Genomic DNA, 26,605 nt, shown 5'->3' on the forward strand with positions numbered 1-26,605 from the left:
TCATCTCAACATTTTGATTCCCAAGGCTGCTGGAATCCAGCACACAATTTTGCCCCATTAGCCCCAATATAAATGGAGCAGTCATCAAGGGAAGGAGATGGCGATCGACTTCAGTACACGTGCGCGGTTTGCATTGACAGCGCCGAAGTAGAGATGGTTGAAAGCTTCAACTTTCTAGGTGTAAATATCACCGGCAACTTGTCCTGGATCACCCGCATTGATACAATGGCCAAGAAAGCACACCAACGCCTCTTAAGTCCTTAGAAGGCTTAGGAAGTAAGGCATGTCCCCAACAACTATCGCCAACTTCCACAGATGCGCTGTAGAAAGCATTTTATCGGGGAGGATCACAGCATGGTTTCGGAACAGCTTCATCCAAGACCACAATAAATTGCAGAATATTGTGGACGCAGCCCAGACCATCACACAAACCAAACGTCCCTTCCATTGACCCCGTTTATACCTCACGCTGTCTTGACAAGGCCAACAGCATAATCAAGGGCTTCTTCTCCCTTCTCCCACAAGGCAAAAGCTACAGAAATGTGAAAACACACATGTTCAGATTGAGGGACTGTTCCCAGCTGTTATCTTCCTACCAACAATGAGAGACCAGTCCTGAGCTACTATCTACCTCATTGGGGACCCTTGGACTATCTTTGATCGGACCTTACTAGATTTTATCTTGCACTAAACATTATTCACATTATTCCCTTTATTAGGTAATTATACACTGGATGGCTCAATTGTAATCATGTTCTGCCTCTCTACTGGCTGGTGAGCGCGCAACAAAAGCTTCTCACTCTACCTCGGTACACGTGACAATAAACTCAACTAAAACTCAAGTCAGTAAATTCTGGTGATGATTGTGGCTGATTTCTAGTGGCAATGCTCAGCGCAGATCTGAGTGGAGCGGCCTCCAACAGGAATGACCTGGGGCTCCAGTTGTGGAGCTGCCGACTACTCACCTCACCGTCACGGGGCTGGCCGAGTCCGGAGCGGGTGGAGCTGTGGTTGAGCGCTGCTGCCACCCGACCCCCGGTGATTCGGAGGCTGCAACTGCGGGTCTGGCGGACGGCGGCACCGGGAGCCTGCGGGTCCCTGCTGGGAGACCGCTTTTCGGGGCTTCCGCAACGGCGACTTCTCCCGCCCAAGTTGCGGGGTTGAAGAGCACCTGGAGCGGGGCCTTACAGCACCGCCCCGCGCGGCTTGGAATGGCCGCGGGACTTTGTGAGCGCACGCCGGGGGCTCTAACACCAAGACCCGGTGTGTGACCTTACATCACCCGGCGTGGCTTTAATGGCCGCGGGACAATCGCCATCGCCAGCCGGGGGCTTTGACTTTGACTCTGACATCGGGGGGGGGGGGGGGGGGGGGGGGGGTGCAGTGGAGAGATAAGTTGTTTTGCCTTCCATCACAGTGATGTGATGGATGTTTGTGTAAACTGTGTTGTGTCTCGGGTCTTTTTGTTTTGTAATGTATGGCTGCAGAAACGTCTTTTCGTTTGGACCTCAAGGGGTCCAAATGACAAATAAATTGTATTGTATTGTATTGTATTATTGTATTGAGAACACGGCCTGCTGTGGGAACAGGAGTAACACCGCAGACCGCAATGGATGATCTATTGTTCTGCTCATATTGAGCGTAATTGTTTAGAATGGATCTAAAGGTCGTCCAGAGAGCAGTTCTAAGAAAAGACTCAAAGTTAATTACTGACAATTCTCCAATCTCCTTACACCATGTTCTGCCCTCTGACATTTATTAACTCTGCAAAGCCACCAAACAAAACACAAAAAATGAAATCAAACATACTCACTGATATCACCTGACATTGGTGAAGTGGATGAAACATGTTGAATAATTCTGTGGAAGTAAAATATAATTTAGACTACATCCACTCTTGGCTCGCACAAAGTATCAGAGCTACTGGTAGACATAAAGTTGAGTGTAAGGTATTGGCCAACAACTTTGTGAGGGAGCCTATTGTTCTATTATTGAAATATGGACTTTATTCTAACGAATACACTTCAATGCATTCTGACCATCTATTGACTCTATTTCTGGTGTTTTTGGTGAATATTCTCCCCAAAACCTGTTGACAATGGTCGAATAGATTCCGCAAATGCATCTTGCAGCCGGGCAATTTATCAACAGGGTGGTTTGATGAGAAACATGCACTAATGGATATGACTGTCCCGCTAACAAAGACTGCTGGATCTTGTTCATACTCGAGATCCCTTCCAGCACAGGGAACCCAAAACATCTGACACAAATGCTGGAGTAACTCAGCGGTTTAGGCAGCATCTCTGGAGAGAAGGAATAGGTAATGTTTTGGGTCGAGACCCTTCTTCAGACTGAGCGACCTGAAATGTCACCCATTCCTTCTCTCCAAAAATGCTGCCTATCCCGCTGAGTTACTCCAGCATTTGTGTCTATCTTCGGTGTAAATCAGCATCTGCAGTTCCTTCCTACACATCAGACAAGGGGACTTCCCTCCATTACAAGTGAACGCACTAGATCATGCAATGTTAGGAGCTCTCTATTGCAGGAGAATCCATCAGATCATGCAAGGCGATCCTCTCCATCGCAGGGGGACACAGTACATTGCACAGAAGCAGAGCGTGCTGCATCAGGCAAGAGAGACATTAGTGGGAACACAACATTTCACAGACTCGGTGGACCGGAGATCCTGTTTCCAAACCGTATCTCTAAAGTCTAAATTTGCGATACATTTTGGATGGCTGGTACGTAGATATTTCATTTCAAATGCTGTACCTGTTGTTAGACTGAGTGTACCTTCCTGATGATCGGCTCCTGAAACAAGAATAAAAGCTCTGTGAGGATATTGACCGGCTGAGTGGGTGAGAATCTTTCAGCACATTTTCCCACAACAGGCAACATTCCATATCAGGCAACTGAACCATCCGACCACAACTAGAGAGCAGTCCTGAACGTCTATCTAGCTCATTAGTTACCCTCAGACTATATTTGATCGGGCTTTACCTTGCACTAAACGTTGTTCCCTTATCTGAAGAAGGGTCTCGACCCGAAACGTCGCCCATTAATTCTCTCCAGAGATGCTGAGTTACTCCAGCGTTTTATGTCTACCTTCGATTTAAACCAACATCTGCAGTTCTTTCCTACACCTTCCCTTATCATGTATCTATACATTGTAAATTGCTTGATTGTAATCATGTATTGACTTTCCACTGACTGGATAGCATGTAACAAAAGCATTTCAGTACACATGACAATAAACAAAGCTGAACACATGCCCTTTGACCATGGGGATTATCTTGCTCAGCCCCCACGACATGGAAAGGAGTACTCAATACTGACCTGCCCGAACCCCGACGTTCTGGCCATCAGAGTGCCAGAAGTAATCATAAGTGATAGGAACAGAATTAGGCCATTCGGCCCATCAAGTCTACTCCGCCATTCAATCTATCTTTCCCTCTCAACTCCATTCTCCTGCCTTCTCTCCATAACCCCTGATGACATGTACTGGATTTATATGCCATTTATTAATTTACATTTATTGTGTACCACATATGATGTGGACCAGTGAAATTCTTACTTGTTGCAGCTTTACAGGCATAGCAGGAACAATAAATATACAATATATTATCAGCAAACTGTTAGTAAACTCGACCACGATGGTGCAAAAACCTACATGACGATTGCTATTTCAGGTTTCAGGAAGTCATGATGCAGCTCTGTAAGCCTTTGGTTAGGCCTCATTTGGTGTATTGTACGCAGGTTTGGTTGGCCCATCACAGGAAGAACGTGGAGGCATTGGAAAGAGTGCAAAGGAGGTTTACCAGAATGCTGCCTGGTTTAGAGGTTTGGATTGAGTTCTCTCGAACATCAGAGATTGATAGAGGGGAGACTTGATAGAAGTATATAAAATTATAAGAGGCATAGATAGGGTAGACACTCAGAACCTTTTTTCCAGGGTGGAGATGTCCAACACTAGAGGGCACAGATGTAAGGTGAGAGGGGAAAGTTTAATGGAGATGTGCAGGATTGTTTTTTGGACAGAGCGTGATGGGGGCCTGGAACACTGTCAGGGTGGTGGTTGAGGCAGATACAATAGTGGCGTTTAAGAGGCTTCTAGATAGATGCATGGATGTGTTGGGAATAGAAGGATATGAATCGTGTATAGGCAGATTAGGTCAGTTTAATTGGCATCATGTTTGACACAAACATTGTGTGCTGTACTGTTCTATGTTCTAAGTACAACAGGGAGGGTTCCCATGTTCTATTTCCAGGATCTGTATTTTATTGCACTTTAAGCAATGGTTATAGGGGGAGGACAGAAGGGATTAAATAACTAAACGAGGGACATACAGTACTGTAGCAACGGCACGGGGCTGGTCATGGTACAAGGAAAGAGACAAAATGTGTGGAAATGCTGTAAATGAAAAAAAAAAACTCCGCTCCTGTTCATTAAACTGATTACTGGTCCCCACTTTTCATACTTCTGCCCTTGTTACATCTCTACCGTTTCCCATTTCTGATGGGAGGTCATGAATCCTGTTTCTCTCTCCACAAACGTTGCCTGATCTGATGAGTATTTACTACATTTTCTGATTTTTCTCCTGGCTTTGCAGCATCTGCAGGATTTTGCTGCTGTTTCAAAGTTTGGAATTCAGGTGGCCAGAACCTGCATCATATCCTGGTGGCCAGAGCCAACATCATATCCTGACATGCTGTAACATGAGGGTGCACTGTAATTATTTCTCATTTTGCATGTAATGGGTGCGGGCGACAGTGGTGCTTCTGCCTCACGGCATCAGAGACCCAGGTTTGATCCTGACCACAGGTGCTGTCAGTGTGGAGTTTGCACGTTCTCCCTGTGACCACGTGAGTTGCCTTTGGGTTCTCCAGTTTCCTCCCACATCCCAAAGACGGACGGGTTTGCAGGTTAATTGGCTCTGTAATTTCGCATCGGGAGTGGATGCGAAAGTGTATAACATAAAACTATTGTGATCGATGGTCGGCATGGACTCAGTGGGCCGAAGGGCTTGTATCCATGCTGTATCTCTAACTAAACAGGATGCACTATATTCAGTCTCCTACTACCCAGAGCAAGGAGGGGCTCCCCTTTTTCCTCAACCTCCAGCGTTTACATTCAAAGGCTCATCTTCCACAATGTCCACAGTGTCAACGAGATGCCAACAGTTGACATCGCAACCTCTTCGTTCAGCCTTCTTCTGCAACTCCCTGCTCTGTTCTCCCATATTCCACACCGCTGCTCAGTCCATGCACATACCCTGGCAATCACAAGGGGTGCAATTTGCAACACCTTCCCATTCAGCTCTTCCCTCCTCTCAATCCATCATGACCTAAACTCTCCTTCCCAACGAAGCACCGATTCACTTCCACTTCTAACGATTTACTGTACAGCAGTCAGTGCTCACACTGTGCTCTCCTCTACTACAGAGAAACTAAATGCAGTGTGGACAAGCATTTCGTAGAACACCTCTTTCTGGCTTGGAAGAGTGACTTAGAGCTTCCAGCTGCCTGACATTTTAATTCCCTGCTCTACTCCCCATCTGACCTCCCTATCCTTGGTTCCTACCCCGTTTCATGATTCACAACCCTCTACTGCCCTCTCTCTGTTGCTTGTCAAAACACTCAGCAGGTCAGGCAGCATCGACTGAAAGAGGAACAGTTCACGTCACAGAGCAAATTAGGTTGCAGAGAAGGTGGGGGAGGGTGATGGTGGGATGATGGTGGGTTCCTCTGATGAGGTGAAGTAATGTAGCTGAGGCAACTGCTTGAGGCATTCAGGGAATGAGCACCTCAGTAGCTAAATGCTGAAGAAAACACTCGCCATCAGTTCGAGCACATTAACAATGAGTGTTAACATTGCCCAATCTGATGCATAGGAAGGAACTGCAGATACTGGCTTACAATGAAGATAGACACAAAATGCTGGAGTAACTCAGCGGGATGGGCAACATCTCTGGATAGAAGGAATGGGTGACGTTTTGGTTCAAGACCTTTCTTTAGAAGATCTGAAGAAGGGTCTCGACCTCAAACATCACCCATTCCTTCTCTCCACAGATGCTGCCCATCCCGCTGAGTTACTCCAGCATTTTGGGTCTGTTGCCAGTCTGAAGTTGCCCAGTCATCTTTCCCAATGTCAGCAGGCTATCCATCAAAAATAGAGAGAAAAATATTGCCCCGTGCACACAAGTTCTTCTTGGTTTAATAAAAGTGAATCGCAAGAATATAAAAGGAAGTTAATGTTTCAGATTAGAGTTTCTTCACCAACACTCGGAAAAGAGGGAGCAATAATTTTGAGTTGCAGAGAGGGTGATGGAGGAATGGATAGGACAAAGGGAATAACTATGGGAGGGTGAGGCCAGCGTCACCTTGCGCCTGTTCAACAAAGTTCGTAGGTTGTGTTCAAAGGCTACAGTTTATGTGAATGGAAGGAAGTGTGTGGTACATGACCAAGTCAAGTCAAGTCAAGAGAGTTTATTGTCATATGTCCCAGATAGGACAATGAAATTCTTGCTTTGCATCAGCACAATGGAATATCGTAGGGACGAATACAGAACACATCATATCAGTGTGTCCATACACCATTATATAAATATATACACACACATCAATAAATAAGCAGATAAAGTGCAAATAAACAGATAATGGTCTATTAGTGTTTAGAGATTTGTTTCAGTTGAGTTTAATAGCCTGATGGCTGTGGGGAAGCAGCTATTTCTGAACCTCGATGTTGCAGTCTTCAGGCTCCTGCGTGTACATGCTTGTGTACCAGCGGGTACACAAGCATGCCAGATAATCACCAGATGCTCCACGATATACTGCACATGGATGTTTCTGGCTGATTTGCCAACGGGCTCAAAATTGGTCACCTGGAAATAATTGCTGATGTAATCTCGTCCCGATTAAATTGAATTTTGTGAGAGCTTCCCATCAGAAACAGACACAAATGGGTCCAAATTCTAAAGTTTTCTTCAATAGAAAGCAGTTTAATTTTCTTCAATAGAAAACAGTCTAATTACCTTACTGATTCAACCAAGCTAGCTGTGTCACTGAACCTGAAGGACAAGAGAAAATACAACACTTTAGAGCAAAAATCAGTGTAACAAAAGATGAGGCATAACAAAGCCTGCAGTTGCTGATCACCTTATTTACATTTACTCAGAATTGAGGAAGGTTGGCCACCACTCTGTGGATGCATATTCACACATTAGCTCTCACATTAAGCCTGTACGTCTCAGAAGCTGAGAGGTTTCTTCCCAGGTAACTGACCATCCTCCCAACAATTATAGGGCAGTCCAAAGTTACTATCTACCTTACTGTAGTTCCTCGGACAAACTTTAATCAGACATTATCTTGCACCAAATCTTATTTCCTTATGATACACAAAAATGCTGGAGAAACTCAGCGGGTGCAGCAGCATCTATGGAGCGAAGGAGATAGGCAACATTTTGGGCCGAAACCCTTCTTCAGACGGGTTCCCTTCTTATTTCCTTATGATAAGTTTCCAGCTGAAGGGAGTGTCCGACTTGGATACAAACCTGCAGGGAATAGTGTTCCTGCTGCCCTATAATCCTTGATGGCTTAGATTGCAGGGCTGGAAGGTACTGTCAGAGGACTATAGCAGGGTAATGCAAAGCATTGTAGAATACACTCAACTCCCTTCTCACCCCTCCAGATAAAATCATACAGTATGGTTAGTTTTAATAATTTAGAGATACAGTGCGGAAACAGGCCCTTCGGCCCACCACGTCCACGCCAACCAGTGATCCCTACACATTAACACCACCCTACACACACTAGGGACAATTTTTACATTTACACCAGGCCAATTATCGTTCAAACCTGTACGTCTTTGGAGTGGTGATCAAACAAACGAGTCTGGTTAGTCTGCGTACCTGTTGGTAGATAGTGCTGAAATTGTTCCTACTGATCCATCCTCTTCCAGCTCGGTCTGAACTGACCGACTCTGCACCATCCTTCTGGTGAGCGGAAATATTATTAGAGGTATACAAGGTTATGAGAGGCACAGTTAGGGTAGACAATACGGAACTCTAACCCAGAGAGGAGATGTGTAAAACTAGTGGGCAGTGAGTGAATGTAAGGGGTTTGAGGTTCAGAGATGATCAGAGAAAGAATATGTTTCACTCAGTGGTTGGAATCTGGAATGGACTGCTTGAAAAGGTAGTCACCAAGAGACATCTCCTTTTATGTTACCACCTTAAGATCTAAGGCTCTGAGCAAAGTGTTGGCAAGTAGGATTAGCATAGTTGAATACTTGATGTACAACTCCCATCTACCCATGTTCAATCCTGACCTCTAGTGTTGACAATCTGGAGTTTGTACACTCTCCCCACTTTATGCTCCTGTTTCCTCCCACATCCCGAGGTTAAGGAAGGTAGGCACAAAATGCTGGAGCAACTCAGCAGGTCAGGTAGCATCTCTGGTGAAAAGGAATAGGTGACATTTCAGGTCAGAACCCTTCTTTATACGGTGTTGGTAGGGGTTGATTGGCTTCTGTAAATTACTGTAAATTAGTGTGCAGACAGGTTGCAGAATTAGTGGGAGCTAATGGGAAATATTTAGTTTAGAGAAACAGGCTGTTCACCCACCGAGTCCACACCGACCAGCGATCCCCTGTACTATACTATGTACTAGGGACAATTTACAATTTTTACTGAAGCCAATTAACCTACACACCTGCACATCTTTAGAAAGTGGGAGGAAACTGAAGCACCCGGGGAAAACCCACACGGTCACGGGGGAGAACGTACAAACTCCGTATAGACAGCACCTGTGGTCAGGATCGAACCCGGGTCTCTGACGTGTGAGGCAGCAACACTACCCGCTGCACCACTGTGTAGCCCAAATATGGGGAAATAAAATGGGTTAGTGTTTTGTGTTCAGCATGGACTCAATGGGCTGTTTCTGTGACGGATGTCTCTATGACTACATCTACCACTGACCTGTTGCCGATGGGAGCTTCTAAACCAGTCGGAGGTATTCCATGCAGTGTTGCTGTAGTGTGGACCGATCGAGTCTCTGCTGATCCCGTCTTGATCGTTTCAGTCTGGGTTGACTCAGTCTTAGTTGATCCTTTCCATACCTGCAGGGTCTGAGTCGGTCTCTTCAATACAGATCCAACCTGACTCGATCCATCCTGAACTGATTCAGTCCGACCCAAACCATTCCATACTGATGCATTCCAAGCCGATCCAGGCCGAGATGATCTAGTCAGAACCTTTCCATTCCATATCCATCCAGGCCCTGCCATTCCAGTGTGACCCAGCTGATTCTGACCTAAACCACTGGAGCTGAAAGGAGACATTGAACTCTGTGTGACCCAGTGAAAACTGCTCAATGTTATCCCACAGTGAAAAACAAATTCCAATACAAACTAGTTAAGTGTCAGCTGTAACTAGGCAGTGGCATTCCAGAAACTGAGTCGGAAAGTTATAGGATTGCATCTACACAGAGGATATGGGTGCACAGCTTTAGTGCAGGACTAGGCGAGTTACAGCACTGTCTGCGATCTGAGATGGAGGCAAGAAATCTCAATATAAAACTAGTATCAGGTTGAATGTGTAAGAAGGAACTGCAGATGCTGGTTTAAACCGAAGATAGACACAAAATGCTGGAGTAACTCTCCACATCCACTCTATCCAGGCCTTTTACTATTCAGGAGATTTCAATGGGGTACCCCCTCATCCTTTTAAACTCCAGCCAGTACAGGCCCAGTACCATCAAACGCTCATCATATGTTAACCCAACCATCCCATCATTCGCATTAACCTCCTCCAGACCCTCTCCTAGGCCAGCACATCCTCAGACACGATAGTCCAAACACGGTGCGTAGAACAAGGAGGACAAAGCAATCATGTTGAACTATAAATACTGACTGGGCAAGTTAAATTAGCACTAATAAGGCAGAGGATAACTTCATGAGAAATATATAAGTCTTTTTCAATCAATATATTGAGGAACCAACTGGAAAGGATGCCATTTTGGATTGACGGAATTAGAAGTTAGATTAGAAAGAAGGGATAAAGGGATCAGGGGGTATGGAGAGAAGGCAGGTATAGGATACTGAGTTGGATGATCAGCCATGATCATATTGAATGGCGGTGCAGGCTCGAAGGGCTGAATGGCCTACTCCTGCACCTATTTTCTATGTTTCTATGTCTGTGTAGATTGTCCCGAGTGTGTGTAGGGGCAGTGTTAATGTGCGGGGATCGTTGGTCGGTGCGGACCGGGTAGGCCGAAGTGCCTGTTTCCACGCTGTATCTCCAAACTAAACTAAACTAAACTAAATGAGAGGTACACAAAATTGCTGGGGAAACTCAGCGGGTGCAGCAGCATCTATGGAGCGAAGGAAATAGGCGACGTTTCGGGCCGAAACCCTTCTTCAGACTAAACTAAATGGGATTGAGAGGGAAAGATAGATCAGCAATGATTGAATGGCAGCGTAGACTCGGTGGGCTGAACGGCCAGATTCCGCTCCTATGACTTATGCCTTATGAAACGTCACCCATCCTTTTTTGTCCCGCTGAGTTACTCCAGCAATTTTGTGTCTATCTTTCCCCTCCCCTCTTGCCAGTTTTCCCAGCTACTGTTAAATGCAGTCTTGTAATGAGACTGTAAATCCCAGTGGATTCAAACCTTCATAACCAGAAGCAGGGACATACAATTAATGTAGGCTCTCATCCAATAACAAATACCACTTATAACTCACAAATAATTAGAAACCCGTCACAATATTTGACAACCTGATTTATATAATTCTCTTGCACCACAACTACTATTTGGCAGCTAATAAATGCCTATGTTTTATCCCCTTTGCTGAATGTAGGCCGGACTCAAACTAATACTGGTTTTAGACTGTTGCGTTTCCTTGCCTCCCATTATTGACTGTCACAAAACCTATGGAACATCTTCAGCAGCAGTGGGACTGAGAAGTGAGATGTGAGGCATGGCATTATAATGGGAGTGTTCCCTCCAGGATGATACAAGAAACTGCAGTTGCCGGTTTACACAAAAAAAAACAAAGTGCTGGAGTAACTCAGCGGCTCAGGCAAAATCTCTGGAGAACATGGGTAGGTGACTCTTCGTGTTGAGACATTTCTACAGAACGGACCCCCTCCATAGCCGATTCTCGATGGCTTAGATCCTGCTAGAGCCCTTAATGTACATTTTCATCATAAGGACACCCTACTTGATTTCCACATGGATGTGCAGTGGCCACAGATGTAAAGCAAATCCATTCAATTCATCACATCAACTGCAACTAGCTTTGAAGAAAATAGTTAGGAGAAATGACAGCCCGGCAAGTACAGAATAAATGCATTTCACCAGTTAAGAGGAGGGTCTGTACCTCTTCTGGAATTCCAGGTGTTCAGAGGCTGCAGAGTCAGAGAGGGTGCTGTATGACAGGTGATCAGAGGCCTTCCCTTGTGTGGGTGGCAACCCCCCTTCTGTGTAAACACTGCAAAAGAAAGAAAGTTCAAAGAGCGAAAACTCTCTTTCATTTAATGCTTATTTTATTCACATTTTAATGCAATTCATGTCCCTCTCAGGAAGGTGAGTTCTCTATTGATGATATTTCTCTTCCAACCTACAAACTCTGCACATGCTATCCAAACAGATCAGAAGTATAATACATACACTGTACAACTCTGGCCACATTTGCCTTCTGACTTTAGGTGGAAGAACTCATTGGAATGAGTCAGTAAGGATGAGGCACAAGTGTAGGCCCAGAGACTGCTCTCTGACATTGTCCCAGTTAAGTCCATGTCTCAGCCTCTCTATATCCCTTTCATCCACATTGCCTCTCCCATTTCTTCTTACACTTTGCATCGCCTCCATCTTATTTTTCTCTTGTTCTCCCACCTTGCCCCCTCTCCCCTTTTGTTTCTCCAGACGTTTGTCTATGCTTGTTCCCTGGAGATTTACTGTGACAAGTGGTAGTGCTTGTTCCATTGTCTGACTCTTATCATGTATCTGTACACTGTGGACGGCTCGATTGTAATCAGGTATTGTCTTTCTGCTGAAGAGAGACACAAAATGGATGTTCATCCCTCACCAGGAAGGCCTTAAAGCTCTCAGTTTCCTTCTTGACCGCAGAACCAGCCAGTTTCATAGAAACATAGAAAATAGGTGCAGGAGGAGGCCATTCGGTCCTTCGAGCCAGCACCGCCATTCATTGCCATCATGGCTGATCGTCCCCAATCAATAACCCGTGCCTGTCTTCTCCCCATATCCCTTGATTCCACTAGCCCCTAGAGCTCTATCTAACTCTCTCTTAAATCCATCCAGTGACTTGGCCTCCACTGCCCTCTGTGGCAGGGAATTCCACAAATCCACAACTCTCTGGGTGAAAAAGTTTTTTCTCACCTCAGTCTAAAATGGCTTCCCCTTTATTCTACGATTCCCTCTACCAATACTCTCCCCAGCCTAGCGGAGCTGGTCCCTGCTCTCAACAACTTCCCCTTTGATTCTTTCCTCTTCCTCCAAATCCAAGGCATACATTTTGTGGCTATCTTCAATGTAAACCAGCATCTGTGGATCCTTCCTAAACCTATTGTCCTTCTGCTGACTGATTAACACGCAACAAAAGTCTCTCGGTACACCTGACAATAAACTAAACTATACTGCTTAACCAAAATCAACTGTCCCCTCTAACCCAAATGTTCATGTGTTTCCATGCTAGAGTCATCGAAACAGGCCCTTTGGTCCATCATGTCCATGCTGACCGTCAATACTACTCCCATTTACCAACACATGGTCCATAGCTTTCTATGCCTCAGTAATTCAAGTGCTTGCCAAAATACTCTTTGGATGTTGTGAGAGCATTTCCCATCATCATCCATTGTGTTCCCGATTCCAACCCCTTCCTGGATGAAAAAGGTCTTCCTTAGTTCCATTCTAAGCTTCCTACCCCTTCATCTAAACCTAGTTTTAGATACCTCCATTATGGGAAACATTTCTGATTGTCCATGTCCCTTATAATTTTATATGCATCTATCTGCCAGATCCTCTCTCAGCCTCTCTCTTCCACTCCAAGGAAAGCAAACCTATCCCATTCTATGTCTTCATAACTGGCATGTTCCACCCCAGGCAACAACCTAATATTTGATATTCTTCCTTTACAAAATAGTGGGATCATTTTTGTAATCATTTTTCCTTAGATCCCCTCTGCTCGCTCCCTGTAACGTGCTTTGTTTCTGTCAAAAAAGGCCCAAGTATTTATGCTTTCTTTATATATACCTGTTCTCATTGTTATCAAGACAGGGCTCGGTGGGTCTGGGCAGGATCCACCACTGATGCAGAGGACGGCACCTACCTTTTCTGAATTGTCAGGTCTTTCTCCGAGGGCACCGTGGCAGAATTGAACGACAGATGATTGGAGTGTATTCCTTGAGTTATTGGCAGTCCCTTCTCTTCGTAACCGCTGGAGATAAAAACAAATTGCATGCTTCCTTATACAGTACCTCAATTATTTTCCTGACAACATTTTAGTGTTTCTTATTCAGATCTTATTTCTCTCTCACAAACATTGTGCAAATAGCCATTTGCTTCAGCAAGGGAGTCAGCCATGAAGACACCACAGGCTGTTTACTCTTGGCTGTCATAGAGACACACAGCATGGAAACAGGCCCTTTGGCCCAACTAGCCCACACCGACCAGCATGTCCCATTTAAACTAGTCCCACCTTCCTAGACTATATCCCTCTAAACATCCCTTCTATGTACGTCTAAATGTCTTTGAAACTTTGTGTTAGTATGTGATAGATTGTGTTTAACAAATTATTGGATGGATGGAGGATATGAAAGCATGAACTACTCGATCAATCAGGTTGAAATCAGCCCGATTTAGATAAAGACCGGCACAAGGAACTGCAGATGCCAGTTTAAAAAAAAGGATAAAGTGCTGGAGTAACGCAGCAAGTCAGGCAGCATATTTGGAGAACATGGATAGGTGATGTATCTGGTCGGGATACTTCCTTAGACTGACAATAAAGAATATAGGATAAGGCATTTGTGGTGTTCATGCCTCATACCTTGCCTTAATTAATGCAACCACCAGGTCAGCTAAAGGGATGGTAATTACTGGATAATAGGAACAAAAGTAACAATGCTCAAGAGGTTTGCCACCACTCAGGATAATATAGCCCTCGTGACTTAGGGTGGCACGGTGGCGCAGCGGTAGAGTTGCTGCTGTACACCCGGGTTCGATCCTGACTACGGGTTCGATCGTGCTTGTCTGTATGGACTTTGTACGCCTCCCTGTAACCTGTGTGGGTTTTCTCTGGGTGCACTGGTTTCCTCCCACACTCCAAAGACATACAGGCTTGCAGGCTAATTGGCTGGGTATGATTGTAAATTGCCCCTAGTGTGTAGGATGGTATTAGTGTAAGAGGGGATTGCTGGCCAGCATGGACTCGATGGGCCAAAGGGCCTGTTTCCGCGCTGTATCTCTAAACCAAACAAAAAAAGGCTGGCACCCCATCTACCAACACACCCTGCACACTCCCTCCAGCATCAGGAATGTCATCTATGATGTGCAGGACAAAGGTGTCTTTGGAAAACCTGTCCTGGTAAATTGAAGTAAGATAAGGTTTCACACCTGGGTTAGATTGCTTGGGCAGCAATCACATTCAAAGCACCATAGGTAGTGCTCTATGTTGTGTGGCGGTACACACTGGTACAGTGTACGGGCACTGCTAAAAACTAGATGTTCAAATCTGTTTAAGTTTCATTTGATTTTATACTTTTTAGTTATTAGTTTATTAAATTAGAAGTTGATTGGTCACAGACACACAGAGTCTCTTGCCCAGAGTAGGGGGTTTGAGAACCAGGGGACATAGGTTTAAGGTGAGGGGGGAAAGTTTTGATAGGAACCTCAGGTGTCACCTTTATACACAAAGGGTGGTGGGTGAATGGAACGAGCCGCCGGAGGTGGTAGTTGAGGATGATTCTATCGTAATATTGAAGAAACATTTAGACAGGTACATGGATAGGACAGGTGTGGTGAGATTTGGGCCAAACGTAGGCAGGCGACAATCAAAGACGAGCCACACCCTGGCCACTCTCTCTTCTCCTCTGTCTCATCAGGCAAAAGGTATAGAAGTGTGAGAAGGTACACCTCCAGATTCAAGGACAGTTTCTTCCCAGCTATTATCAGGCAACTTAACCATCCCACCACAACTAGAGAGCAGTCCCAAACTACCATCTACCTCATTGGAGACCCTCGGACTATCTTTGATCGGACTTTACTGGCTTTATCTTGCACTAAACGTTATTCTCTTATGTATCTGTACACTGTGGATGGCTGGATTGTAATGCTGTATTGTCTTTCCGCTGACTGGTTAGCACGCAACAAAATATTTTCACTGTACCTCAGTACACGTGACAATAGACTAATTTAAACTAAATTGGATGGGATTAGTGTAGATGGGACATGTTTGGCGGCGTGGACAAGTTGGGCCTTTTTCCTCGCTGTATGACCATGACTCTAAAATCAAAACAGAAGATGAGGTAAATTGATTGAAAAAAAGGTGATCAATGTAGTAATTGTTTTGCATATTGGCACATTTTGTGTACTAAAAAAGCACTGAGCTTCGATGTCTAGAGTGTGGAATTTGGTAGCTGATGATATTGTCCCGGAACCGGTATATTTGTGAATTTATAACATTTATGGTAAAAAGTTAACCCTGTCTCAGGGGGGAGAATATTATGCGATTGCCTACAAAAGAAACAATGAGCGAAGCAGAGTTGACACCAGACATGTGCATTGACAGCACCTGATATAGTGCGGACTTTTCCAGGAATGAGAAATATTGTCCTCGTTGGAACATTGGTCCTGGGGATGGAGAAAGAACAATGTGTTGTTGCCTTTCTGGCTTTCCTGACTTCCACCGGCTGTTGCCAACAGGTTGGCTCTGCGCATATCTTTCTTAAAATGGGTGTCGTATCCCATCCAGTGATTCCACATTATTCCAGTCCTGCTTCAGATCAACATATTAAGAAAAAAAAAACAGCATTGAGAATTCAAAATCATAAATCATTCAGTCATACAAATAACAGGACGGTTGCTCAGGGTGACGATATTTGGACCATTGGCTAGTGATTGCTCCTCCAATTTTCTATTATTTTCTTCAATCGTCTTACGTTTGAGGGCTACTTTTAGTATTTATGCTTAGAAATGACGCCTCTTGCATATAGACTGAATGGGCTCTTCTGTACTAACCTGGGGGGTGTGCTTGTGTATGGTGATGGTCTTGCTGAGCTGTATGCAAAAAATGTAATTCACTGTATCTTGCCTCACCACTCTAGTCTGAATTTTGAAGTTCTGACCAGCGACATGAAATGCAGCAAGATGTTCTCAGCTTTGGGAAGTGTGGTAATGAGACCTTGTGGCGATCGAAGAGAAGTTACTGGACAGAGAACTGATGGACTTAAGACCTCCCTTCACCACCTCCAGTTTAAATTCCATTTGGAATATTTTGGAGGACCAAGAAACCAAGAACCAAGACCAGCTTTGGATCATCCTAATCTCCGCAGCAAAAATTCCTGATTAACTCCGCCACCACTTCCCCGTGCATGGAGCAGTTGTTTCGCTTGCCTGGGTGGTGGGGCAACTGACTTCAGTTATATTCTTCTCTACAAACCTCTTCCTCCTGTAGCAGCACATAAGGAGAAGACCGAGGAACAGGAGGCAGAGGAGACACAGTAACACAACTGTGATGACGATCATCCCTGCAGAACGCTGCCAGTTGTCTTGCAGTTCTTGGTATGGAGTGCCTGGAGTGAGACAGAACATCATGGTCAGGCAGGGGAGCCAGAACAGGGAAGAAAAAGGCACTGGAAAGGCACTAGCATCTACCCGACAAAAATTGAGACACAAGAAACTGTAATGCTAATTTTATTTTACACATTGAGCAAAAATTCAAAGTGCTGGAGGAACTCGGTGGGTCAGGCAGCACTGGTGGAGGGCATGGACAGACAATGTTTTGGGTCGGGACCGTCCTACAGACTGATGGCGTGGGGGGGGGGAGAAAGAGAGGCAGAAATGGGGTAAAGACTGGCACATGGTTATGGTTTGGGGGATGGGTGGGTGATTGGTAGATGACTCCATCTGCCAATTACTTACCTCCCTCCCCCCCCCCTCCCCAAAAAACGTATACTCTATCACATCAGGCTTTACCCCATTTCCACCTCTCTTTTCAACCTCTCCCCCCACTCCCACTCCATCAATCCCGACCTGAAATGCCATCTGCCCATTGCCTCCATAGATGCTGCCTGAACCGCTGAGTTCCTCCAGCATTTTGTTTTTGTTTCTCAATGTGAAAAATTGTCCAGGTACGTCATGCTCTCAAACTGCAGAATTACTCTGGAGTCACTCGACTTGCGAACCATCAGCAATGTGATGGAAGCGACCTTCGACAATGCTACTCACAATCATCTGCTCAGGTCTTCCATCGGGTTTTCACCAGGACTATTTGGCTCCTGACCTCAAAGCCTTGGTCCTTCCTTTTTTACCTTCGATTACATTTTTGGAGTTGTTCCTTCACGTGCACGTGGTCATAATTTGCGTTGGAAACCCTTTCGTCAAATTTCCTTGTGATTATACCCTTGTTTCGCCACTGTCCCTGTTTCCTGCTGATATCCTATTCCTAATCTCCAGGAAACCAGTCAAGGAAAGCAAAGGGAGTTGTCCGATGGGTAATGACAGGAATCATTTCAATCAAATGAGATGTTTGCTGCTTCTTTCGAACACAAGCAGTTTCTTGATTGCCCAGAGGAATCAAATGGGCAATGTCTATCAGAGCCACTGATTTCCTGATGTTGCTACTGGCATCCAGGGAGATTGATCGAAGGATAAACCATGTTCATTTTCAGTAGCCTTTGTGACAACATTTGCATGCTGACAAGCTGTACAGGAACTATTTATAAAACCCATTCACCAGCAATCAGCCTTCGAGGCAATCTATTTTGGGGCCTGTTGCAATGTCACTGCAAAGTAAGGTAATGAATGGTGCCGTGCAAGGCTCAGCCCAAGCCAAGCCATCAGGAAGAAGGTACAGGAGCCTGGAAACTGTAACGTCCAGCTTCACCCCTACAGCCATTCGGCTATTAAGCATTACAACCTCAAATCAGCATTGAACTACATGGACTATTATTGTCATTATTGCACTATTATTGTTTGATTTTGTTTACAGTGTACTATATTTACATATTCTGTTGTGCTGCTGCAAGTAAGAATTTCATTGTTCTATCTGGGACATAAGATAATCAAACACTATTAATTCTTGACTCTTTTTTTCCTGCCACTCACTCATGAACGTTTTGGAGACTTGATTTGTTTTTTTGATTTGGCCGTTACCTGGTTTGGTCCTGAACGTTTCCGACCAGTCACTGCTCAAGATCTCTCCTTTATGTCGGTCAGCTAGAACGTACTTGATTCTGTGGAAGTCAAAGATGTAAGTCAGACTCATTTCCCCGAATCCCAGCTAAAACTGATGCTGGATTAAGCTTTCGCGGAGTAATAGAGTCATACAGCATGGAAGCTGGCCCTTCAGCCCAACTCATCCATGCTGACCACGATGCCCAGCTAAACAAGTCCTCTTTCCCTGTGTTTGACCCATATGCATCAAAACCGGTCGTATCCATGTGTCTGTCCAATTTCCTTTCAAATGTTGTTATTGCATCTGCCTCAACCTAGGCATGCGAATGGCGTTGGAGAGGGAACAATAGATCATCCATGATTTAATGGTGGAGTAGACTAAAAAATATTGTAAGAATCAAGGGATTTCTGTCCAAAGAAGACACTGAAAAACTTGTTCATGCATATATTTTTAGTAGGTTAGATTATTGTAATGGCATCTTTACAGGTCTCAATAAAAAATCAATTAAACAACTGCAGCTTATCCAAAATGCCGCTGCCAGAGTCTTGACCAACACCAAGAAAATGGACCACATTACACCTGTCCTTAAATCTTTGCACTGGCTCCCTGTGTGTAAGAGGATAGATTTTTAAATTCTGTTACTGACCTACAAGGCACTGAATGGTCTAGGTCCAAAATACATCTCTGACCTACTTGTTGTATATGAGGCGCCTAGACTCCTCAGGTCTTCAGGGACAGGTTTACTCTGTGTTCCCAGGGTCAGAACTAAAAAGGCTGAAGCAGCATTGGGTTTTTATGCTCCACACCTGTGGAACAAGCTCCCTGAACACCTGAGGTGTGCACAGACTGTAAGCGCATTTAAATCAGGCCTAAAAACACGGTTGTTTACTATAGCTTGTCCATAACCCGACATGCAGGTAATCTTAACCGTCTAATTTTAACCCTTTTATGTGCTTTTTAAAATCGTTTTATTGTTTCATTGACGTTGTTTTATTATTCATACATTTGTCGTATTTGCTTATTTTGCAATTTTTAATTATTGACTATTTTATTTTTTCTTTCCTGTAAAGCACCTTGAATTGCTGTTTGCACGAATGGTGCTATACAAATAAATTTGCCTTTGCCTTTGCCTTTGCCTTGAAGGACAGAATGGCCTAATTCTGCTCCTATGACTTATGAATGACGATAGACGACAAAATTGCAACCATTTATTTTTGTTTTAAACCGTATGAACTATTTTTTAAGAGCACACGCTCAATTGCCAATTAGCCCCCATCTACTGCAAGGTACACTGGGGGCAGGTCTACTTTTATTGGGATGTCCATTAAAACTTTATTGCAGTGAAAACTGGATTCATCGGAGGTGGTCCTGGAGGGGAGGATGCTCCTCAAACTGCGGAGCATCCTGGACAATACAGCTCTCCCCCTCCACGACACACACTGGTCAACCTAATGAGCACCTTCAGCAACAGACTGGTTGCACCAAGATGCAGTACAGAACGCCACAGGAGATCCATCTTCCCTGTAGGTGTACAACCCCTCCCCCTTTTGTCGTGCGGTGGACTGACTACCACCGCCAAATTCTTGAACATCCCCGATCCTTTCCACTCGTCACTTTAATTTCATGTTTCATGTACGTTGTGTTTTATGATGTTGGCAGATCAATTTCCCGATCAATCCGGGATAAATAAAGTTCTATCGTATCGTATTACGTTGCGTCGTATCGTATCCTATCATGTGGTCACGGTCAGAGTAGAGGTCACCTGTAGGGTGTGTTGGGCTGCAGGGGACGATCACAAATCACTTTATTCGGGTGGCACGTGGTGTTGGAGCCAATGGCATAGTACCACATGGGCTGGGAGGCTCGTCCATACTTCCTTCCCTGGCAGTGGTAGATGGAGAAGTGTTGCTGTGCGAGATACAGATGTTGCTTCTCGGTGCCGGTGTGATTGTAGAGCTCGCCAAATACGCTCAGAGGCAGGAGGATGAAATTCTCAGAGGCAGCTGGAAATGGGATTTACCAAAGGTGTGGGTTATTACTTTAGACTTTAACCTTTTACGCTGAGAATATTTTGGAATATTGTGGAAAAAGTGGGAGTAATTTTGGGCACCATACCTGAGGATGGATGTGCTGGTTCTGGAGAGGGTCCAGAGGAGGTTTACAAGAATGATCCCAGAAATGAGTAGTTTAACCTATAATGAACGTTTGTCGGCACTGGGCCTGCACTCGCTGGAGTTTAAAAGAATGAGGGGGAACCTCATTGAATCGTACAGAATAGTGAAAGGCTAGTATAGAGTGGATGTGGAGAGGATGTTTCCACTACTGGGAGAGTCTAGGACTAGAGGTCACAGCCTCAGAATTAAAGGACATTCTTTTAGGAAGGAGGTGAGGATGAATTTCTTTAGTCAGGGGGTGATGAATCTGTAGAATTTTTTGCCACAGAAGGCCTAGGAAGCAAAGTCAGTGGATATATTTAAGGCAGATATAGATAGATTCTTGATTAGTACAGGTGTCAGAGATTATGGGGAGAAGGTATGAGAATGGGGTTAGGAGGGAGAGATAGGTCAGCCCAGAGTGGGCGATGGGCCAAATGTCCTAATTCTGCTCCTATCACACGATCTTATGACCTTTAGAGGTACAGCGCAGAAACAGGCCCTTCAGCCCATCGAGTCAGTGCCAACCAGCGATCACCCCGTGTGGTCCCATTAACATATTTTACAGCTGTAACATGATGACTCAATTGCTGTACACAGTCGGAAAAAGTGTCACAGCCTGAAATGTCATCTATCCATGTTCTCCTGAGAAGACAGAGGTACTTGACCCAGAGAGCTACTCCAGCGCTCTGTGTCCACTTTTGTAAACCAGCACCTGCAGTTCCTTGTTTCTACATTTCATTGTTCCACTGCAAAATCTCAAGTTATGTCTATTTTGAAGAAGTTCTCCTCCTCTTTCCGATCAGTCTGAAGAAGAGTCCCGACCCGAAACGTTACCTATCCATGTTCTCCTGAGATGCTTCCTGACCCGCTGAGTTACTCCAGCACACTGTGTCTTCTCCTGCACTCAGTACCCTTACTGATGAGGGCAACTGAGCCTAACACCAACTTCACCACCCTGTCCAAATGTCTACCCCTAGATCGCTCTGCTCTAAAACATTCTCCAGTTCCCCACATTTACTGTGTAAGAGCTGTCCTAGTTTGACTCACCAAAGTGCCTCAACTCACTCTTGTCCGAGCTAAATTCCATCTGCTAGTCCTTGGTCCACCTCCCTTGATGTAGATTCTTTTGTGAACATACATAATCTTCCTCTTCACTGCCATACCACCAATGATGGTCTAATCTGCAAATTTACTAATTACTTTAACTACACTGTCATCCAGATTATTAATACCGATGGGAAACAGCAATGGACCCACCACAGATCCCTGCGGCAAACCATTAGTCCCAACCTCTAAGCAGAAAAAATACCATCCACTATCACCCTCTGACTCCTTCCACCAGGCCAATTTTGAATGCTCACCCTGAATGCTAAATGGTTGATGGAGGACCATTTTAACTGAATGTAGAGAGATCCATTTTAATCGACAGTGGGGCGATTAAAGTTGACCAGTATTAATGATAAATGGCACCATATTGGAAAAATGTCATCCTCTCATCTTGCTGGAAGTCAAAGAAAACTTCAAAATGGATCCTAGGTTAATTACACTACAGTGCTGTTCCATTCAATCCCTCCTAATATTGAATGAGTTCAGTGCAACTGATGTGGAAACATAACCACTTGTGGAAAAACCTCAAACCTGATAAACAATAGATGGAAGAATTAACAACATACCTTTGTCGTTTGCAACGACGATGTAGATGGAGAGGTGACCAGATGTGGCATTCAGCTGTTTTGCAGCTGCATCAAATACTCCACACTCTGGAAGTTGCAAGAAGATGCTCGATGCCCTGAGCGAGAAATCCTCGCTGACGAGTAATCTTGGCTTTATTTTCAGCGCTAAAAGTTGGAAAAAGGTCAATATAGAACTAACCTAATACCTTTCTCAACCTCATGTTGTCCCACAGCAACAAGGCAGTCGTTGTACATTGCAATCACGTATTGTCTTTCTACTGACTAGATAGCACGCAACAAAAGCTTTTCACCGCAGTACACGTGACAATAACATAAAGATAAATAGGAAGAGGTTGAGTAGGCTGGGACTCTATTCCTTGGAGCGCAGGAGGATGAGGGGTGATCTTATAGAGGTGCATAAGATCATGAGCGGAATAGATTGGGTAGATGCACAGAGTCTCTTGCCCAATGAGGGTGAATCGAGGACCAGAGGATATAGGTTTAAGGTGGAGGGGAAAAGATTATATAGGAATCTGAGGGGTAACCTTTTCACACAAAGGGTGGTGGGTGTATGGAACAAGCTGCCAGAGAGGTAGTTGAGGCTGGGACTATCCCAATGTTTAAGAAGCAGTTAGGACAGGTTTGGAGGGATATGGACCAAATGCTGGCAGGTGGGACTCGTGTAGCTGGGACATGTTGGCCGGTGTGGGCAGGTTTGGTGGAAGGGCCTGTTTTAACACTGTATCACTGTGCCTATAAATTGATCAGACCAAATATTTTATGTGTTGATCGAAGTAGATTATTGACCAGGGTACTTGGGGAAACTTCTCTGATCTTTTCATACAGAGTGTCATTTGTAAGGACAAGAGGTGCAGATGAAAGATGCACCTCTACCGCAAGGCTGGAGGGTGATGAGTGGGAAAACTAAGGCTACAAGTGCTGGGATATGATAAGTAGTGAAGGTGATAATGAAAACCATTTAATGGAGAGATGGACAAATGGAATCAGATGGAGAATAGATCTTGTGGGCAGTAGAAGGATGGGATCAGGAGGGTTAGGGATGACAATAGCTTTGTAAAATTGTCCCTTGTGTGTGTGCAGGATAATGTTAGTGTGCGAGGATCGCTGGTCAACGTGGACTCGGTGGGCCGAAGGGCCTGTTTCCGCGCTATAACTCTAAACTAAACTAAACTAAACTATATCAGAATTAAGGTATGTTCTTTCAATATATATTTAAATAACGGCCACCCACCATTTTAGTATTTATTGGCTTTACGACACATTTCTAGCCTGTGAGGGTTTTTCAGGAATTTTGGACCTTGCCTGTTTCATGTTGGGGTATTTCCCTCAGTCTGACAGAGAGCTTCTCACTGGTTTCTCCTTCACCCTGGCTGTTCACCGCAGACACACGGATGTCATATTTCTGCCGGGGATCCAGATCTTGCAGGTAAATAAAGGTCGAATCGGTTGTGTATTGCACAGGCAGCGAATCATTAGTCTGGACATCCACCTGTTTAACGAAGAGTTGATCACCTTGATCAGTAAACATCTGAAAATGGCTATCACTATGGCAATAATTTCAATACATACTTGGATTACAAAGAAGAAGACCCGAGTTTATGAACATTCTTTCAGTCTTCTTCGGCTTCTGCTCATCAGTTGCATGATGTCCAGATGTTATGATGGAGAACTCATTAAGGGGGGCAGGGTGGCACAGCGGTAGATTTGCTGCCTTACAGCGCCAGAGTTAAATCCTGATCGGGTGCAGTCTGTACGGAGTTTGTACCTTCACCCCGTGACCTGCGTAGGTTTCCTCCCACACTCCAAAGACGTACGGGTTTGTTAGCTTGGTAAAATTGTAAATTGTCCCTAGAGTGTGTAGGATAGTGTTAGTGTGCGGGGATTGCTGGTCAAGACGGACTAGGTGGGCCGAAGGGCCTGTTTCCATGCTGTATCTCTAAACTAACCTAAACTTAAAAAAAGTAAACTCTTAGTTCACCAGTACACTCCAATGTCATTTAGTGTCTTGAACATCTTTCCAACATTAAAGGCCCAATCTAACTGCAAATTGTTCCTACAGGAAGGCTTAGTTTAATTTAGTTTAATTTAGAGATACAGTGCGGAAACAAGCCCTACGGCCCACTGAGTCCGTGGGATAATCACCCCAAACACTAAAACTATCCTACACACTTGGGACTACAGGTATTTACAATTTTACCAAGCCAATTAGCCTACAAACCTGCACGTCTTTAGAGTGTGGGAGGAGATTGGAGCTCCCAGAGAAAACCCACGCAGGTCATGTGGAGAACGTACAAACTCCGTACAGACATCACCCATAGCCAGGATTGAACAGGTTTGGCAGTGAACCAAGAGGGACCAACATGACTCTAATTAGTACTTTTGTACTTTGTCGGCACCGGAAACGTGGCAGCTCTTTGTGTACTTTGTGTATCACATGCAAAAACAAAGAATTTCACTGTACCTAGATACATGTAATAATAAAGTCACATTGAATCAGCATTGAATCAACAGAGTTGGGACACCAAATTCTCAAACTGGATGGGCCATTTCTGCCTCCAAAGTTCTTGACAATCAGATGACATCTGAGCACTCATCCAATTCTGATCAAACTAGTTTCCTGCAAGGATTACTGAAGATGGAATGCTGTCCCGCATCTCCATTCCCTGTAGATTTTGGGAACAAGCTGGATTTACCCTCCCTCCCTCCCTCTGCACATCATACGTCCTCTGACTCCCCGTGTCTATTGACCAAAGATGACGTAGGATGAAGATGCCAACATAGAATGAAGATTAAATGAAGCCAAGTTGTTTGGCTCAGGACTTCATCGCAAGGTTACCTCACCCGATCGAGGCTCCTTTCATGGGCTCCCGGACCTATTTTCACTGGAAGAGAGGACTTGTGTAAATAGGGTAGTAACAGTTTGAATTTGTGGACATTGGCTTAACAGGAATAGCTACTTCCCCACAGCCATCAGGCTATTAAACCTGGCTCGGACAAAACTCTGATTATTAATAACCACTTTCTGCTATTTGCACTTTATCAGTTTATTTATTCATGTGTGTATATATTTATATCATGGTATATGGACACATTTATCTGTTTTGTAGTAAATGCCTACTATTTTCTGTGTGCTTAAGCAAAGCAAGAATTTCATTGTCCTATACAGGGACACATGACAATAAACTCACTTGAACAGTTTAATTAGCCCTGTGGATTGGTCCCTAGTGTTTTAACTGGGGCTCACCATTTCTCCTCCCTCATGGGAGACTTGATCTGAGCCTGAGCACAGGTTTAAGGGGAATACATATGGGTTGACCTTGAGTGGTGTGACTATGGCACCAGAAACAGGGGTTATGGCTCACATTCTGTCTGTGCCGACCAGCAAATCCCCATCTGTACTCATCCCCTTGACCAGTATTGGATGGAATGTTCTATGTGAACCAGAAAACACTCTGCAAAAATTGTGCCTGATATTTTTTGGAGCTGCAGTGACCATTATCTCACACCAGACCGCACCTCCACACCCCATCCCATCGCACCACACCACCCAAGCACATACCCCACCCCAGCACCCACTCCACCCCCCCATCACCCCATCCCACCCCACCCCAAAATGGCATCACCAGACCCTCCACAAAACCATTTCCCAATCTCATTGTGTCTCATGTGAAGCAGTTCCCCGAGGGCTCGAATTATTGCAGATCGTTTACATGGCCAAGGCCTCGAGGTCTGTCCATGCCTCCAGCTCACCTGCTGAATTCAAGCAAGGCCAGGACCCCGAATTCGAGGCAGCCTCTCGATTGCCTTAGCAAACAGAAGCCCAGACAAGCCGCACTTGTTAGATAACCACACCAGCACGCTGCCACTGGACCCCGCTTCTTTACTTGTACTCACATTATACTGTATTATTTCTTCCTTGGGTTCAGTAGGTGGCTTCCAGCTGACCAGCACACAACAAGATTCAAACTCCCCCACTTGCACTTTCTGGGGGACTGAGGGGGTATCGCCCGGTTGGACAGGGGCTGCGACACAACATAGAGGGAATTGCATGTTATCTTTTTACATTGAGAAAACTATGGCATATCAGAAAACACTGAACTATGTTTCATCGGAGATAGACCCAAAAAGCTGGAGTGACTCAGCGGGACAGGCAGCATTTCTGGAGAGAGGGAATGGGTGATGTTTCGGGTCGAGACCCTTCTTCAGACCCGAAACATCACCCATTCCTTCTCTCCAGAGATTCTGCCTGTCCCACTGAGTTACATTACTCCAGCTTTTTGTGTGTATCTTCAGTTTAAATCGGCATCTGCAGTTCCTTCCTACACATATGTTTCATCGGAATT

General features: G+C 44.8%; 1 protein-coding gene across 1 annotated transcript in view; it reads right to left on the bottom strand.

Moving 5' to 3' along the window:
- Positions 1-26,605, bottom strand: part of LOC116983849 (fibrillin-1-like) — a 149,068-nt gene that overhangs the window by 433 nt on the left and 122,030 nt on the right. The window contains exons 53-66 of the mRNA XM_033037726.1: positions 26,157-26,284; positions 23,565-23,751; positions 22,242-22,406; positions 20,175-20,415; positions 18,391-18,470; positions 16,676-16,808; positions 15,809-16,012; positions 13,349-13,456; positions 11,381-11,491; positions 8,976-9,323; positions 7,908-7,991; positions 7,032-7,067; positions 2,773-2,811; positions 1,814-1,860 (exon numbers count right to left, since the gene is read on the bottom strand). Of these exons, the coding sequence (XP_032893617.1) occupies positions 1,814-1,860; positions 2,773-2,811; positions 7,032-7,067; positions 7,908-7,991; positions 8,976-9,323; positions 11,381-11,491; positions 13,349-13,456; positions 15,809-16,012; positions 16,676-16,808; positions 18,391-18,470; positions 20,175-20,415; positions 22,242-22,406; positions 23,565-23,751; positions 26,157-26,284 (1,911 nt within the window). The remainder of the gene's footprint in view (positions 1-1,813; positions 1,861-2,772; positions 2,812-7,031; positions 7,068-7,907; positions 7,992-8,975; positions 9,324-11,380; positions 11,492-13,348; positions 13,457-15,808; positions 16,013-16,675; positions 16,809-18,390; positions 18,471-20,174; positions 20,416-22,241; positions 22,407-23,564; positions 23,752-26,156; positions 26,285-26,605) is intronic.

Source organism: Amblyraja radiata, chromosome 19, assembly GCF_010909765.2.
Source record: "Amblyraja radiata isolate CabotCenter1 chromosome 19, sAmbRad1.1.pri, whole genome shotgun sequence".
Lineage (NCBI taxonomy): Eukaryota > Metazoa > Chordata > Chondrichthyes > Rajiformes > Rajidae > Amblyraja > Amblyraja radiata.